General features: G+C 38.3%; 4 protein-coding genes across 4 annotated transcripts; 3 read left to right on the top strand and 1 right to left on the bottom strand.

Moving 5' to 3' along the window:
• LOC18769390 (nudix hydrolase 19, chloroplastic) lies at positions 516-3003 on the top strand. Its single transcript, XM_007202001.2, has 6 exons — positions 516-1180; positions 1425-1565; positions 1640-1744; positions 1913-2012; positions 2129-2221; positions 2440-3003. Exons 1-6 carry the CDS (start codon positions 581-583, stop codon positions 2727-2729), a joined length of 1329 nt encoding a protein of 442 aa, XP_007202063.1. The 5' UTR covers positions 516-580; the 3' UTR covers positions 2730-3003.
• Positions 3179-5181, bottom strand: LOC18769147. The gene is made up of 2 exons (XM_020567996.1): positions 3816-5181; positions 3179-3670 (listed from the first exon to the last, which is right to left on the bottom strand). Exons 1-2 carry the CDS (start codon positions 4530-4532, stop codon positions 3389-3391), a joined length of 999 nt encoding a protein of 332 aa, XP_020423585.1. The 5' UTR covers positions 4533-5181; the 3' UTR covers positions 3179-3388.
• Positions 7452-11302, top strand: LOC18769321 (NADH-cytochrome b5 reductase-like protein). The gene is made up of 13 exons (XM_007202167.2): positions 7452-7806; positions 8435-8477; positions 8717-8792; positions 9009-9068; positions 9171-9221; positions 9422-9476; positions 9587-9657; positions 9738-9789; positions 10112-10189; positions 10399-10488; positions 10589-10702; positions 10821-10889; positions 10994-11302. Exons 1-13 carry the CDS (start codon positions 7648-7650, stop codon positions 11048-11050), a joined length of 975 nt encoding a protein of 324 aa, XP_007202229.1. The 5' UTR covers positions 7452-7647; the 3' UTR covers positions 11051-11302.
• On the top strand, positions 11998-15148 carry LOC18769308 (zinc finger CCCH domain-containing protein 34). The gene is made up of 3 exons (XM_007202121.2): positions 11998-12280; positions 12653-12763; positions 13245-15148. Exons 1-3 carry the CDS (start codon positions 12209-12211, stop codon positions 14691-14693), a joined length of 1632 nt encoding a protein of 543 aa, XP_007202183.1. The 5' UTR covers positions 11998-12208; the 3' UTR covers positions 14694-15148.

A 15600-nucleotide genomic window follows, 5' to 3' on the forward strand; every position in this document is an offset into this window, starting at 1 on the left:
CTTTCTGATATTGCATCATATGCTAAATTTGAATTTCCCATAATCGCAGAAGTAAAAAATAAAAAGAGGCAAAAATAAGTGCTGAGAGTGCCTAGTACTGGTTTGGGAATGCTTCTTCAAAAGCACTTTTGCTCATAAGAGCTTATAGTAAAAGTGGTTTTTTTTAATATAAAAAAAGGTTGAAATTTTTGTAAGAAATTTCAGTATTGAAATTTTTGTAAGAACTTTAAGTACTTTCTGAAAAAGCAATTGAAAGTGCTTCATGAAGCACATGACAAATGCTTCTTAAAAAAGAGATTCTATGATATAGAAATACTTCTAAAAGTTTCTACCATACGCTTTCATAAACACTTTTAATTGTCAGAAAGTACTTTTAACACAAACATTCACAAACAGGGCCAAAGACTCCCATCTAACCACCTGGGCTTCTTTAATTGTGGGCTCATATCACAGCAGCGGCCGCTTTGGGTCTCCATCAATCAGGACAGTTGTCGTTACTGGAGGCTCCTTAGTCATCACCTACCTCCGTTAGCTTTCCCTCTCTCTCCTCAAAAACCCAAAGCCGCCACCCAATGGAAGAATGGTCAAGCTTTCTCTCCTCTCTTCTTCCACTCATCTCCTTTCTTTCTGTAGAAAACTTACTGTCCAGACCTTAACCAGAAGAAGTCTTTGTTCTAGTTCGACCACCACCATGTCCATATACCTACAGTCCCATGCCTTTGCTGGCAATCCTCTGATACCCAAGACACCAAAATCAAGTGACCCATTTTCACCAACCCAAGCCTATGAGACCCTCAAAACCCAACTTTTAGACAATACCCACTTGCCCTCTTCTCTCAGTTTCAAGGTTTTGCCCTTCAGAAAGGGCAGGCCTTTAGCTTCCTCCACTGGTGGGACCAGTGATTCCACACCAAATTGGCATCTGGGTTGGATCAGTTTGTCCGAGTGTAAAGGTTTATTGGCCAATTCTGGGGTTGAGCTGAGTGGAGAATCGCTGGTCTATCTGGGTTCGCGGTCGGAGGATGATGTCGTTTATTGGGCCATTGATGTTTCTGGTGAGAGTAGCTTGGTTCCTGAATTGGGTAGCAAGCAATTATGTTTTGTTGAGCTACGAACGCTTATGGTGGCTACTGATTGGGCTGATGCCCGGGCTATGGGGGAGTTGGCTATTGCTGGTCATGTAAATGCTTGTTGTTATGTTTAATTTTTTACTTATATACCAAGTGTTGGGTCATTATTGGTTGCAAAGGTTTGTGCTATTAGAAAATAATGTCAATTAGATCAATTTCTTTGAATTGGAATGCATGTTTAATCAATGAACAAATTGAAAGTGTTTTCTTATTGGCGCGCAACAGTTGGGGGGTGGTCTCAATATTTTTCCTAAATAGTTTCATATATGGTGTATGGTTTTCATGTGTGATCAGGCCAGGGCTTTGCTAGAATGGCATAATATATCACTATTTTGTGGACATTGTGGAGGAAAAACAGTCTCCAAGGAAGCTGGGAGGCGGAAGCAATGTTCAAATGAGCTGTGCAGAAAGAGGGTCTACCCTCGTGTTGATCCGGTATAATTATGTCCATTTCAGGCATTGCTTCAATCCCTTACGTAGTTGTCTCATGCATATGCCATTCTCAACAGGTTGTCATAATGTTAGTCATTGATAGAGAGAACGATCGTGTTCTGCTAAGCAGACAATCTCGATTCGTACCTCGAATGTGGAGTTGCTTAGCTGGTTTTATAGAGGTAAGTGCCTTGGCCAACTTTAGGACCAATACTTCCGTGTTATGGAATATGGCAGTTACTGTTAAGTTAGTAACGCTTAGTAATATTAGTATATTAGTATTATAACTCACTTTTGAGGGTTGTGTAACTCTTGAGTTTTATTAATTTGGATCCTTTTGTTTTCCTTAGCCAGGAGAAAGCTTAGAAGAAGCAGTGAGGAGAGAAACATGGGAGGAGACCGGTATTGAAGTAGGAGAAGTTGTATATCATAGCTCTCAGCCATGGCCTGGTATGAATGTTGCCAAATTTTTATTTTGCTTTTTGGAGCAAAGTATTGCACACTGTCTGGACTTATTTCTTTGTGTTCTATTGATTGATTAAGTTCCTAGTTTGGTTTGTTTTCAGTTGGACCAAATAGCATGCCATGCCAGTTGATGGTTGGGTTCTATGCATATGCAAAATCGCTTGAACTAAATGTGGACAAGGAAGAGTTGGAAGGTACACAGGAAATTAGCATGTAGTTGCATTATTTGATCAAACCCTCTATCACATTAGCCCTTTATTTATAATGAATTTGGTTGCATGAGGTTGCTTTGTGCTCTGCATGATTATAATATTTATGCAAGGCATGCATCTGATAACGTCATATGAGCTACAATGTACGCATCAGATCAGATGAAGTTCTAATTTTGTTCTTTAAAATTTTGTTCCCCTAGATGCTGAGTGGCACAGTAGAGAAGATGTCAAAAAAGCGTTAGCATATGCTGAATACAGGAAGGCACAGCAAACAGCGGCATCAAAGGTAGAACAGATGTGCAAGGGGGTTGAGAAAGGGCAGAACTTTTCTGCAGACTTCAATGTGGAAAGTGGTGAACTTGCACCCATGTTTATACCCGGGCCATTTGCAATTGCCCATCACCTCATCTCTTCTTGGGTCTATCAGGATGCAGGTGATAGTGTCGCAGCACGTCTAAAACAACCTAGTGGTTCTACTTCGAATTTGTAGCAGTGCATAAATTCATTTCATCCATAATCCAAAATCCTGGATGAACTAAATGTCTTGTCATCACCAAATAAGCTCAGATTTATTCTAATTCTGATGGTTTAGGGTTATTGGCATTTCAAACTATTTTTTTTCTTTCCCAAGATTCCCATTATTTCATCCTTGTAATATAGTTTATGTTGGATTTTTATTCAATCCTACATGTAACTCACATATGTATGTGTATGTATTTCAACTGTTTATGATATATTTCAAATCATTGCCGGTTGTGGCAAAAGGGGGAGAACAAACCACCGGGAAGTTGATTTTACCCTAAGTTTCAATGAAATGAACATGCAAGCTGGACACAGATTAGCATATATTAACAGCGAATAATGTTACCACTACTAGTCTTTGAATCTTGATCAACATCAGGTGTGTTTCATTTTTTTCCTTATTCATATGACTCCAGTTTCCAGGTCAAAATGCTTCTGTCTAAGGGAGAAGAGGGAGACAGAGCATTGAGCCACACCTTGATTTAAAAATTGCTAATATGTTTGGTAGTCATTCAGCTAATATCCCTTAATTGACTTGACAGAACCAGAAAAGAAAATGGCACAGATCCACCACCGATGGCACCAAGATTTTGTGCATGTTATTTTTAGATATGAAGCTAAGATCTCTTAGCCACCATTTCCTGTAGCATTTGCCCATTTTATGGTTGACCTCGCCAAAGCATCCATGGGGTCAATACATTTCTTAAGAAGAGGATCATCACGAGGCAGAACACCCTGCAGTTCATCAGAAGCAATGATCACGGTGTTCACCGCCCTCACCAACAGAACCTGCACTGCAATTCTTAAGAGATTTCGTGCCCCTTCCATGTCCCTCCTTTTCATTGCTTCGACTGCAGGAATCACAACATGTTCCATGGTTTCTTTGTCAGGTACCACAACCTCAAACCCCTGTTCATTGCCATTGAAAGAAAAAAACCACAAAATGTTTTCGCCGGTGACTTTCATTGATTTTACCAAATGTTCTTAGTAGTTTATATAGATATAATAAGCAACAAAGTAACCATAAATGAACAAAATAAGCTTGAATGTATACCTGACTTTGTAGCTTTTCCTGGTAAAATCCAGCCATTAAAGTTGCATCAGCAGCAAGCACCCCAATCCTTACATTACTTCCATTCTCCAGTGGCTTCAGCTTTGCTTCCCTGAGCTCCCGAGCAACACACTCGCCGACGTGAAGGAAGAGCAACGAACAGTCCTCAGAAATCTGGTCGTGCCACGCATGAGACAGATGGCATGGCATGACTATGCAGCGAGCTCCAGAGTGCTCAAGGAATGCCCGTTTACGGCACAAGCTCTCAATGATGGGCCAATTGTTGGATAGGATTTGAGCACTAGCTCTTGATCTTGTGAATGAATGAAACAAGCTACGAATTGGAAGCTCTTTATATAGTGTTGGATCACTGCACACAACGAAAGGTGGGCATTCTCCTCCATCTTTTAGACTCCACCAGACAAGCTTCTCCAAGAAAAGCAGACTTGAAAAAACAGACACCCCTCCAATGATACCAACTGTGTTTGGCTGGCTGAGTATGTAGTTGGGGGCTTGGAATCTTGTTAGAGGCATGCTTGATCTCTTAGATTCAGGCAGATTTCCACTCTCGTTGGTTTGCAGGACTGAAGATACTTGCACAACAGCTACAGATGGGCTTGATTTGGTTCTGCTGTGAGACCTGTTTTTCGTTGCAACTCCAGGAAGAAGAGGTGGGCGATTTTGTGTGTGGAAGGACATGGTCATGCCTGCATCAACCATCTCCTATGATTAGCTACTCCCTGAGGCAGCTTTTTTTTGGTTTTTGTTTTGGTAACACCTGAGGCAGCTTCTTCACTCTGTATCTTATGTTACTTGCAATTTTTAGCTTCGAATTCTATAAGACCGTAAAATACCAGTTTCTAATTTTCTTGTACCGAATCCACCTACGGAAACTAGAAAATCCCATTAGCCTTTCTGTATTTTACCACTCAAAGTTCAAACCTTTTTATATGTTATGGATGCCCTCTAAGAATCTAGCTGTATAGGTGGGTTTTACAAGGAGAAAAGGGAAATCCTAAGACACAAGAACCCCAAAAGTCTATGTGTGGAGCTTCTCTGATACCAAATTCCCTACAGGAAAAAGGATCCACAGAATAAGATGAAGAAGGTAGCTGAGAGAGATCTCCAGACCCCAGAGAAATCCCAGCGCTACTCTAAACGAGTTGTTGATAACTTGATGTATGGCTCAGTGCACCGTCTACCATATATGACAGGCTTCAAACATCAGAATTTTGGTGAGGCAGTGAATATGATCTTGGGGTTTTTTTAATGTTATATATGCAAACCAAACAAAAATATTGCATGTCCAATCATGAAAAGTTAAAGGAATCTACACAATGCCATCATATACTGTCAGGTTTTGCCAGGGCATGACCGTCAGCAGTTGAAAAATAAATACAAAACGATGTATACGTAATTGAAGCCCAACAACAAAAAAAACTAAAATATCTGTTCTTGAAGACTTTCCTTACCTTGGCCTGAATTATTGTTATCCTAGTCTGACAAATCTGACAAGGATTGAAGTGTGGCAGGACTTGGAGAGAAAAATAAATATTCAAATCCTGATCATGGGAAAAATAGTAAGTAGCTGTTTACTGTGAATTTCCCATGATCGTGAGTGTTCAACCAATGGTCTTAGAATACACCTAGATACTTATGTTGTATACAAACAAACCAATTAAGGTTACCATAACCACTGTTAATTAAAAGTTAACCTTGAGATCATTTTGCAAAAGACCAACTAATGTAGTGATTTGAAGTAGTTGTTTCCACATGCAAGGTCTTGAGTTCGAATTCTAACATTCATGTAGTGTGTGAGTTTAATATATTATCGCAACTCTCAAACAAAAAAGTTCTTGAAAATAGAAAAAAAAAAAACCTCAAGATCTTTTCAATATTTGTAAAATAAATATAAAAAAAACAGAAATAATTCCACCAAGTTCACATTTGTCTCCCTCCAGAAATGATAATCGAGAAGTGCCTTTGAGTTTGTTGGTTGGTGTGCAATCTATCAACCAAAGATCGACACATGAAGCAACAGATTGTATGGCATACAACAGATTGTACTCAAACCATTGGTCCCGGTACTTGAATTATTAAAATGTTGATTCTGACTCAGCAAAAGAAGAGAAAGAACAGAAAGACAAGAAGAAATGTCTTTTTCTCACTCCATTCAGCCAGCCTAATTTTTATGGTAAATTACTGTTCTTATAATAAATAATTCCTAGCTTAATTATGTTATCTTTGAATTTCACTGTTGTTGAAGAATGTATTTAATATTCAAAATAAAAACCAACGCTGCATTTACCTACTTTACCATTTATAGTATTAAACAAATCAAAATATCTTCCTCCAAACAGATTCAGGCAATCTCATGGAAATGCTGTGTCTGTGTGTGTTTTTTCCTTGGCTCAAATTTAAAGCTTCAGGTCCTACCCGATTGCAAACTTGTCATTCGTTATGTGGCTCAAGTTACAATTTATTTTTCTTTGTTTTAACCGAGCTCAAGACAAGAAATGTCACCAACATAAACGACTAAAAACAATAAACACATCTTTCGCAAAAAAAAAAAAAAACAACAAAAAAGACACGATAAATACATCGTCGTCATCCTTTCCTTGTGTTCATCATCACATCAACATGTTCAATTATTGATTCATTGCTTAAAACCAATTAATCCAATTTATTCTAATAATTTTTCCTTTTACTATCCCCAACTATGTCTTTAGTGCTTCAAATATCCTTTTTTTTATTGCATACTTTAATCTTTCATTCAGCTACGTCAATTATGACTTAACCCCACATGCGCTAAAAAATAAAAATTAAAGAAATAGAATATATGTGTGTGTGAGATAGCATACTAAGGGCCAGTTTTGTATTGCTGTGATGTGAAAATAATTGTTGTCAGATTTACTATAAGAGAAAGCAATTAGCGTTTGGTAAACTTTTTGTTAAAAGTGTTGTTAGTACTGATTCTCGCATAATCAAAAAATGATTGCTGCAGAATCATTAAACTCAGAGCCTCTTCGAAACCAATTATTGCATAATCAAAAAATGAAAGCACCTCATTAACTGATTTCCCTTATAACTTTCTCTCACAGTAATTTTTAACAATAAGTGATTTTCTCATAATTTACTAAAGAGGGCTGACCTTCCAACTTTTAAAAAAAAATTATTTATCACTCCTAATAAGCAATATCAAACTAGCGCTAAACTTACACACACTAAACGAACACTAAAACTCGAATCCAGGCTTTTTCATTCGGGAGAAAATAGAACATACATAAATTGCTGCGTATGTGGCACAAAAATTTGTCATTATGAATGATAACGTGTCAGCACCTTAGTTGTCGATATGATCCCCCAATATTTCAATCAATCGAATACTAACACGTCTTTTCGTGGATAAATTTGATACGCACTTATTATTAACACTTTCCCAGAAAGGAAAGGTTATGTTTTTCTCGCTTTACTGTTGTCTACTGGATACTTGCTCAGGTGCAGTCCCCTATATCAGGCCAGGCCCATATTGTAATTTCCGGCCCACTCAAGGATTATTGGGCTCGCTTACATGTTGAACTGTACCGGCGTGTACTTTTTGTGCAGCCAATCAATGAATTCCACGCAAGAGGCGTAGACAATTCTAAAATAACGGTCGTAGGCATAGGTGAGTGACTAAAAATACTGATTTTCCCACGAAAGTGGAAACTGGAAACGACGCCAAGAGTAGAAAGAAAGAAAGCAGTGGAGGAGGCAGCAAAAGAAAGCCCCCTTGTATCTTTGTTGCCGGGCACACAAATACTGAGCATTGTGCTTTGCTTGTGTTTTACTGAAAATGACTGCCTTCTTTCAGAGACTGGCTAAGGCTGCCCCAATCGCCTTCAACAACTCATTTGGAGGCCAATCCAAGTCCAGCTTTCGCATTCCCTTTGGAGCTCTCGCAGCTGTCTCTGGTGGAATCTCCTATCTCTGCTACTATTCCTCGCCAGATTTGGTACATTTTCGTGCTCATTTTATCTGGGTTGTAGTCGGATTGATGATTTATCGCTCATTTTCATGTTCAGTGTTTCTTTTTCTTTTCATTAGCGTGCTATTGAGGTCATTCTTGTGGCGTGCTTAATTGGGTTTCTTGAATATTGGATTTGGATTGGTGATTTTGAATATTTTAAGAAATGGGTTTTGTTTGTGGTGATATTTTGTTTATGCATTTCAAAATTTTGATATTGGATTATGGTTTATTATAAAGCACAGGGCTCAGTTTGTGATTGTCTGCGTGCTTATCGAAAACTAATTTGGATTTGTTTGTTCAGGTCTTGCTTCTTGGCTGATTAGCTATGTATTTGGTTTGCATCTGCATACCAGTAGTTTAGGATGTTTGTTTGGAGTAATGGCATCATATTCAGTTTTGTTGCATGTGATAAACTTACATGTTCTAATTCACCTACCATCTTTGCAATTGAGTTTCCTAAGGATGAAAGGTTTTTCATTTTTTTCCTTGCTTATTTAGTTAGGGTTCAATTTGTTTTAGATGGTCTGCCCATACTATCAAGTTATTTATCATTAAGGGTTTAGGGTTCAGGGTCTTCTTCTGTATTGAGAACTAGGACTCTTTTCTTTCACAGGTTTATCTAGATGAGATCAAAGAACAGGCAGGCCCAAAAGTTGGTGAGTCTCTCTCTCTCTCTCCCACAAATGTACACAGAAGTTGAGCATTATGATGAGAAAGTTGGTTGGACTTTCTACAAGACTATATGGTTGGCTCGAAGGCTTCTGTTTATCATTAATTAGGTTTTGTTTTAAAGTATTGGAAACTTGTTATATCAAGCTAAATTTCTGGAGACGCCATATATCCATTTTTTTCACCTTTACATCATGCTCAATAGATGCTTTCAATGTGTTTTCAGCGCTTAATCCCAACAAGTGGATTGAATTTAAGTTGCAAGATACTGCAAGGGTTAGCCACAACACTCAATTGTTCAGGTATATCCTCTGGACTCTCTCCAGATTCCTTAAATATATTAAACTATCATCTGAAAGAAATTAATTTAGATAAGAAGAATCACAGCCAAGAACAAATTTTTGTAGCTTCAAATAAATCTGCAATAATATGAAGATGTCCATTTTTTTAATTTATGTTTCCTATAGGTTTTTAGACTTGAAAACTGATTTCGTTTAGTTTTCTGTAAAAATTGGCAGATTTACATTTGATCCCACTGCCAAGTTGGGTTTAGATGTTGCTTCATGTCTCATTACGAGGTATACTTTGCTGTTTATGATTAGTCTGTTTTGTATTGAAATCCCTCATCATGGGAAGTCTGTCACTATATTAAATTTTTCGATGTGGTCTTGCAACTGTAGGGCTCCAATAGAACAAGATGCAGAAGGGAAACCAAAATATGTCATACGCCCGTAAGTTTTTCTGTCCCAACGTCAATATGCTTTATTTTATTTTTTTCATCATTCTTGTGGCTTGATTAACTTTGAAGTCCTCGAATTCTATACACTTTTCCATCTGTCTGAGTTATTAATTTTGCTTTTCAATGTTTTGGTTGGTCGTATTTTACATTTGCATGACTTGCAGTATTTTTTTGGTGTACCTATATTCTCAGGTATACTCCTATTTCAGATCCAGATTCCAAGGGATACTTTGACTTGTTAATTAAGGTATGCTGTCAATAATGGTCACTAATTCTCCTGCTTTGGTTAAGATTTTTGAGGATTCACTGATTCTTATGGATGTAATTCATGCCTTCATCTCTTGAAACTGTATGCAGGTGTATCCAGAAGGAAAAATGAGCCAGCATTTTGCAAGCTTAAAACCAGGCGATGTAGTTGAAGTGAAGGGGTAGCTTATTCAGAATCATAAGTATTACTAGAGGATATGCTCTAAATCATCTTATAATCCGGCGTATCTGTTCCTTGCAGGCCCATTGAAAAGTTCAGATATACTCCCAACATGAAGAAACACATAGGCATGGTAAGAAAAAGTTATATAGAATTCAATATATATGTTTATATATAAGAATTTGCTCCAGCTTTAACGTATCTCTCTTTCTTTGGTTGCCAACTTGCCATGCATTTGCACCAGTTGTAACGTTAGCATCTGTAGGGGAGTGGTAGGATTATTAATGTGAGCTTGAAATTGAAAGGCTGGGGCACACAAATGGTTTTCAGTTCTTGCAATGTCTGTTTAATCAAAATTATACTCTCGTGACTACTTATAAAAAGTAAGATCATCCAATGCGTAATAAATCTATGTGGTCACCCTGTCTTAAGTCCGATTTCATTATTTATTCCAGATTGCAGGTGGCAGTGGTATTACTCCAATGCTTCAGGTTATTGAGGCTATAATGAAAAATCCCGATGACACGACTCAGGTGAGCAATGAGCCTATATAATTAGTCTTCAGTCACAACCACAAATTTATTTATTTGAAATCTGGAAATTCTCATGTCAATATATGTGTACATATACATAATATTATTAAGCATTATGTATCATAAGATCATATGTAAATAAGCAGTCTACTATTCTCTCCTTAACATAATGTTCAATTGTGTAAAATTAACCCTTGATGATGGCCTAGGTGTCACTGCTTTATGCTAATGTCTCCCCAGATGACATATTGCTTAAACAGAAACTTGACATACTTGCAGCTAGCCACCCAAATTTAAAGGTACGATCTGTCTCATTGTAAAATATTATCCCTGCATATCTCCAAATTGGGATATTTATCTCACAAAATATGGCTTTATATTGTGAAAAAAAAATTTCAGGTATATTACACAGTAGATAATCCAACAAAGAGTTGGAAAGGGGGAAAAGGTTACATATCGAAGGACATGGCCGTTAAAGGCTTACCTGGTCCTGCTGAAGATACTCTCATCCTTGTAAGTGTTGTTCTGACGAGTACTCGTCGCTATAATATATACACTTTCAGAAATCAAGATCATTTTCTAGTTCAATTTTCAAACTAACTCATCAACCAACGTTCATTTGCTTGTGCAGGTATGTGGCCCCCCTGGATTGATGAAACATATATCTGGTGACAAGGCTAAAGACTGGTCACAAGGAGAGGTAAGAAAGAGCATATCCTGCTTTGTACTTGCTGTCAAACCAATTACCATTTCACTTTTCTTTCTGTTTTAAACTCGTAAAAAATTATATTTGCTTTGTTGCAGCTCACTGGCATACTAAAAGAACTTGGATACACAGAAGAAATGGTTTACAAATTTTGATCGATGAAGACCCTTTAGCATTTCAAGCTATCACTAGGCTTTACTTCAAATTTGGTGTAATAAATTGTTTTCTTAGGAAGCATACGCAACTTGAACTCAAAATCTACGATAATAAATTTGGGAAGAATGCTGAATAGGTGATATTTGGTTATGAATTTGTGATATTGCCTACATGAGTTAGCTGTTAGCCCTTCATTTTGAACAAGTTTTATATCAATTAAGGCAACCCTACCGTTTGATGGGCGTTATCTACCACTTATCTTATGGATAGAGCAGGGCAACTTGGTCGTGCTTAATCAGAACCAACTCGGATCCAATCCTAAAATTGAACAGATTGTAGTAGGTTGAGTAGAACTCTTTTTTTGTTTTTTAACAAAGCAATATTCTAAATTATTCTAGTGTATGGAGAGGGAATGGACACCGACGTAACTCACATATGCTAATGTATCAGACCTTTTTGTATAGCACAAGCATAGTCTAAATTAAAAGGGAACAAAGGTTTCTCACACACAAACCACCACAGTGCCATGGGAGTTCGAACCTCAGACCAATAGTCTGCAAGTCAATGCCCTATTACACGAGTAACACTTACATGAAACAGGGATATTACTATTTTGCTATTCGCAGCCAATCACGATATGCCACGAGTGATAACATTTTTTACGTAAGAGACTGTAATTGGCTAGAAATAGCAAAATAGTGCCATTTCCGTTTCATACAAGTTTTTCTGTTATTCCACAGGATCATGGAAGCTAGTGTGTCAGACTTGATTGGCAATCCATAATCAAATTGAGTTAGTGTTAAGTTAGTTTTGTGTAAATAAAGTGCAAGAATGTTAGACTTAAATTCTTTTTTTTCTTTTTTTCCACGTCATATAATGAAAGTGGGGCCATGAAAATAAAAAATGAAATATAGAGCGAGGAACAGCACCGCGTATATAAACCCCAAACGAGGTGTCGCAGCGCCAAAGGACCCAAAACGCCACAATAAAACCCAAACAGCAGAGAAAGCACAACCCTCTATCTCTCTCAGTCTTCTCTCCGTTCCGATCTCTCCGCCATCGAAGCCAATATCAGAACAGTCATGGACATTTCTTAAGACCTCTCCGATAATTCTTTTCAAACTTTTAAGCATTTTCTTCTATTTTCAGTTTTCAAAATGGACGAAGATTTGCTGAAGCGAAACACCGATTGCGTCTATTTCCTGGCTTCTCCCCTCACATGCAAGAAGGTTCGTGAAGAAAAGAATGACCCGTTTCGTTTTTCCCACTAGATTTTACTTTTATTTTTGTGTAGATTTTGTTCAATGCTGCGAGCTGTGGTTCTTTCTTTGTTTCCATTATTACAATTACGTCGTACTGCCTTACATTTGAAGGATATTTGGGTTCTAGGGTTTGTGAAAGCCTAGGAAGATCTAGGTTTCTTTCTTGAACGGTTATTACAAATATTTTTATCAAATTCGAGTGTTCATATTTTGTTCTGTTGAAGAAAATGCCAATTTGTTTCTAATGGGTTCTGTTTGCAGTGAATATATTTCAATTTAAGTACATTGTAATCTTTCATCTGTTTGGGTAGTGACATTGGTGGTGGTTTTCTTTTTCAGGGAGTTGATTGTGAGTTCCGGCACAGCAAGATTGCGAGGCTCAACCCAAAGGATTGCTGGTACTGGTTGTCTGGGAATTGTCTTAATCCAACCTGTGCTTTTAGGCATCCTGTAAGCTCTTGTTCTCATTTTTCTAACTGCGTCAATGTCCCTTAGTTATGACTTCTCTTTTTTCTGTTTTGTGGATTTGGGGATTCGTTTGTATTTGGTGGTTACATAAATTATGATATGTTCAAGATAATCACAGTTTCACAATAAAACACATGTTTTCATTCATATATGTTCTTAATAAATGATGAATGGATTCCAATGTAATGTACTGTTAAAAAGCTGTTTCCTTCCTTGTCCCATGCCATTTCTTGGGTTGACAAGTTAGGCTTAAACATTTAAATCAGTGCTAGTACTTGACACTTAATGCGTACTTTAAATTTGGTGCATTGTCAGTTTATGGCATTGAGGCTTTCCATACATTTTTCTTTTCTTTTCGGAGTAATGTATTGAGTATTTATCAATTCATGGTTGTTTTAGGGACTCTTTATCATCCCTGGGTCATTTGATAAATGCCAATTGAAACTGTTTTCTGTTTTCGTAGCCACTGGATGGGCATGGTGGAGCACCGTCATCAGAGTCTGCCCCATCTTCTGTATCTGCAAACAAGACAATTGTTCCTTGTTACTTTTACTTCAATGGGTTCTGCAATAAAGGTGATAGATGCTCTTTCTTGCATGACATTGAAGGCGGTGCATCAACTGAGAAATCTCCAAAGACAGCCTCTGCATTAAATGACACATTTGCACTCTCTTCAGAAAATAAGGCATCTGCTGGAAATGACATGATGCCAGGTCCAAGAATGGCACATCTCAACCCTTCTGAAACTGCCTCAAAGGAAACAGGTGATACAAGATTCCAGCCCAAAGAGGATCTTAATTATTTCGAGCAGTCAGCGCAGAGAGATGTTCCACAGCAAAGTGTCTCTCCTCAGATTTCTGTGTCTGGGGATGAAGAGGCCACTGAAATTAGGTCTGACTCACTACCTGCAGACGGCTCTGTTCATAGCAAATCTCATTCATCCACAGATCAGAGTTCTGATGAGCAAGCTGATGACCTTGTGCAAGAGGAATGGTGGGAGTCCTCCCCAGGCTTTGATGTTCTTGTTGATGGTAAATCAGAGAATTTAGGTTGTGAGGATGATCCGGAGTGTTTTCTGACACTTGACGGGGAGCGCAGGGAGCTCAATAGCCACTTCTTGGGCTATGATTTTGAAAATCCCGATGACTATGTTCCTGTGTGCCCTCCTGATGCTGAACTTCTATATGAGAGAGATGTATATGACTCCTATGATTTTCTGGATAACAATCATATGCTTGGTAATGATGGGAAATTTCCTGGCTATGCAAAGGAGACAATGTCGGATGCCATATACTCCCGCAAGAGGAAACTGATGCCAATGGAACTGGCAGTCTATGACCAGGATTTTTTGGATGTTCGAGACCGCCTGAGAAGGCGAAGGATGACTGATTGTCATTCAATTACTGGTTTATCAAGAAGGCATGAAGCACTTAGGTTGTTTGGTAGAAGCAGGGATATGCCTCAAAGGCATGGTATGGGTTGGCGGGTGCATGGAAGATTGGCATCAGAAGTGAGAAATAGCACTTATGGATCACTCAGGGAGACTGGAGCTTCCTCTAGTGCTGGAATTCAACGCGTTTCACTTAAGCATTCACAGCAATATAGGCCTAGGAAGCATCACAAGGAGAGAAAGCTGGCTAAGCAGAAGCTTCCTTCATCTGGAGTCTCAAAGAAACGAGTACCAAGGGAGAAGAGATCTGCACAGAAGTCAACTACCTTTACAGGACCCAAGACCCTTGCCCAGATTAAAGAAGAGAAGAAGAAAGCAGAAGAAAATAGAGATCACGTTGGGATAATGAGGCATGTGAGAAGAACTAGAGTGGACTTCCAGGGTCCCAAACCTTTAAATGAAATTCTAAAAGAGAAAGGAAAGATAGCTGACAAGAGGGAAGGAAATGCCGGCAGCAACTGAAGAGAAATTCTGATACGAAACATGCTTTTACTCAATGAAGAGTGATTTTCGGGTGATGATGATAAGATTTTGCTAGATATAATTGTAGAAATAGTTGTTGTTTTGTGTTTCTAGATGAAGCTCGTGTCGTGTTGGCATGGTGTAGAAGCTTCCTGGCATTTAGGAAATACCTCTTTTTGGAATCAACTTTTCGCTCTCAGATATCGTAGTTACTGATTTGGAGGCTATTCCCAGAACCCTGCCGATGCACTATCTTCAAAGACTTGGCATCTTTGTATTGGGCTTGTTTTGATTTTTGTACAAATAGAGCCACATATCACATCTTGCCGCTATGGTTTTTGCTCATATTTGCTCCTTTCTGTCGTTTGTTTCTTTTATATTCATTTCAGTATTATCATATTCCAGGTGGTGTGTATGATTGGGGTTGTTTATGTCAATGCATTCAACCTTTATAAGGCGATGTTGTTGACTTTGTAAAACATACCTTCCCTTGTATCGCTTGTCGTTTAGATTAATTTAGAGTAGTTTAGATTATGACTCGATTAAAATTGTAGGCTATATTCCCTGAGTTGTTTTTACTTGTACACACTTGTACGATAATGTTTATTGATGAATGAGAACAACAGTGATCAAGTTTTATTATTCAAATCAAACTAGCCGGTAGGCAGAATGAGTCAAGACACATTCCTTGTTTTGGCTGGCTGGCTGGCTGGCTGGCTACCTGAGTCAGTCAAACACATTGCTTTAGAGGCTAGAACAACAAGATTGACCAGGGCTAAGGGACGGGCATTGTTCAAAGGCAATCAAACTTCAAAAGGCCCGTTTGATGCGTGGTTGGGTTAAACCTGACCCGATAACCTATCTAATGGTCCACGCGGCTCTACAGAGTGGTGACTCAGACTGACTG

Source organism: Prunus persica, chromosome G7, assembly GCF_000346465.2.
Source record: "Prunus persica cultivar Lovell chromosome G7, Prunus_persica_NCBIv2, whole genome shotgun sequence".
NCBI lineage: Eukaryota > Viridiplantae > Streptophyta > Magnoliopsida > Rosales > Rosaceae > Prunus > Prunus persica.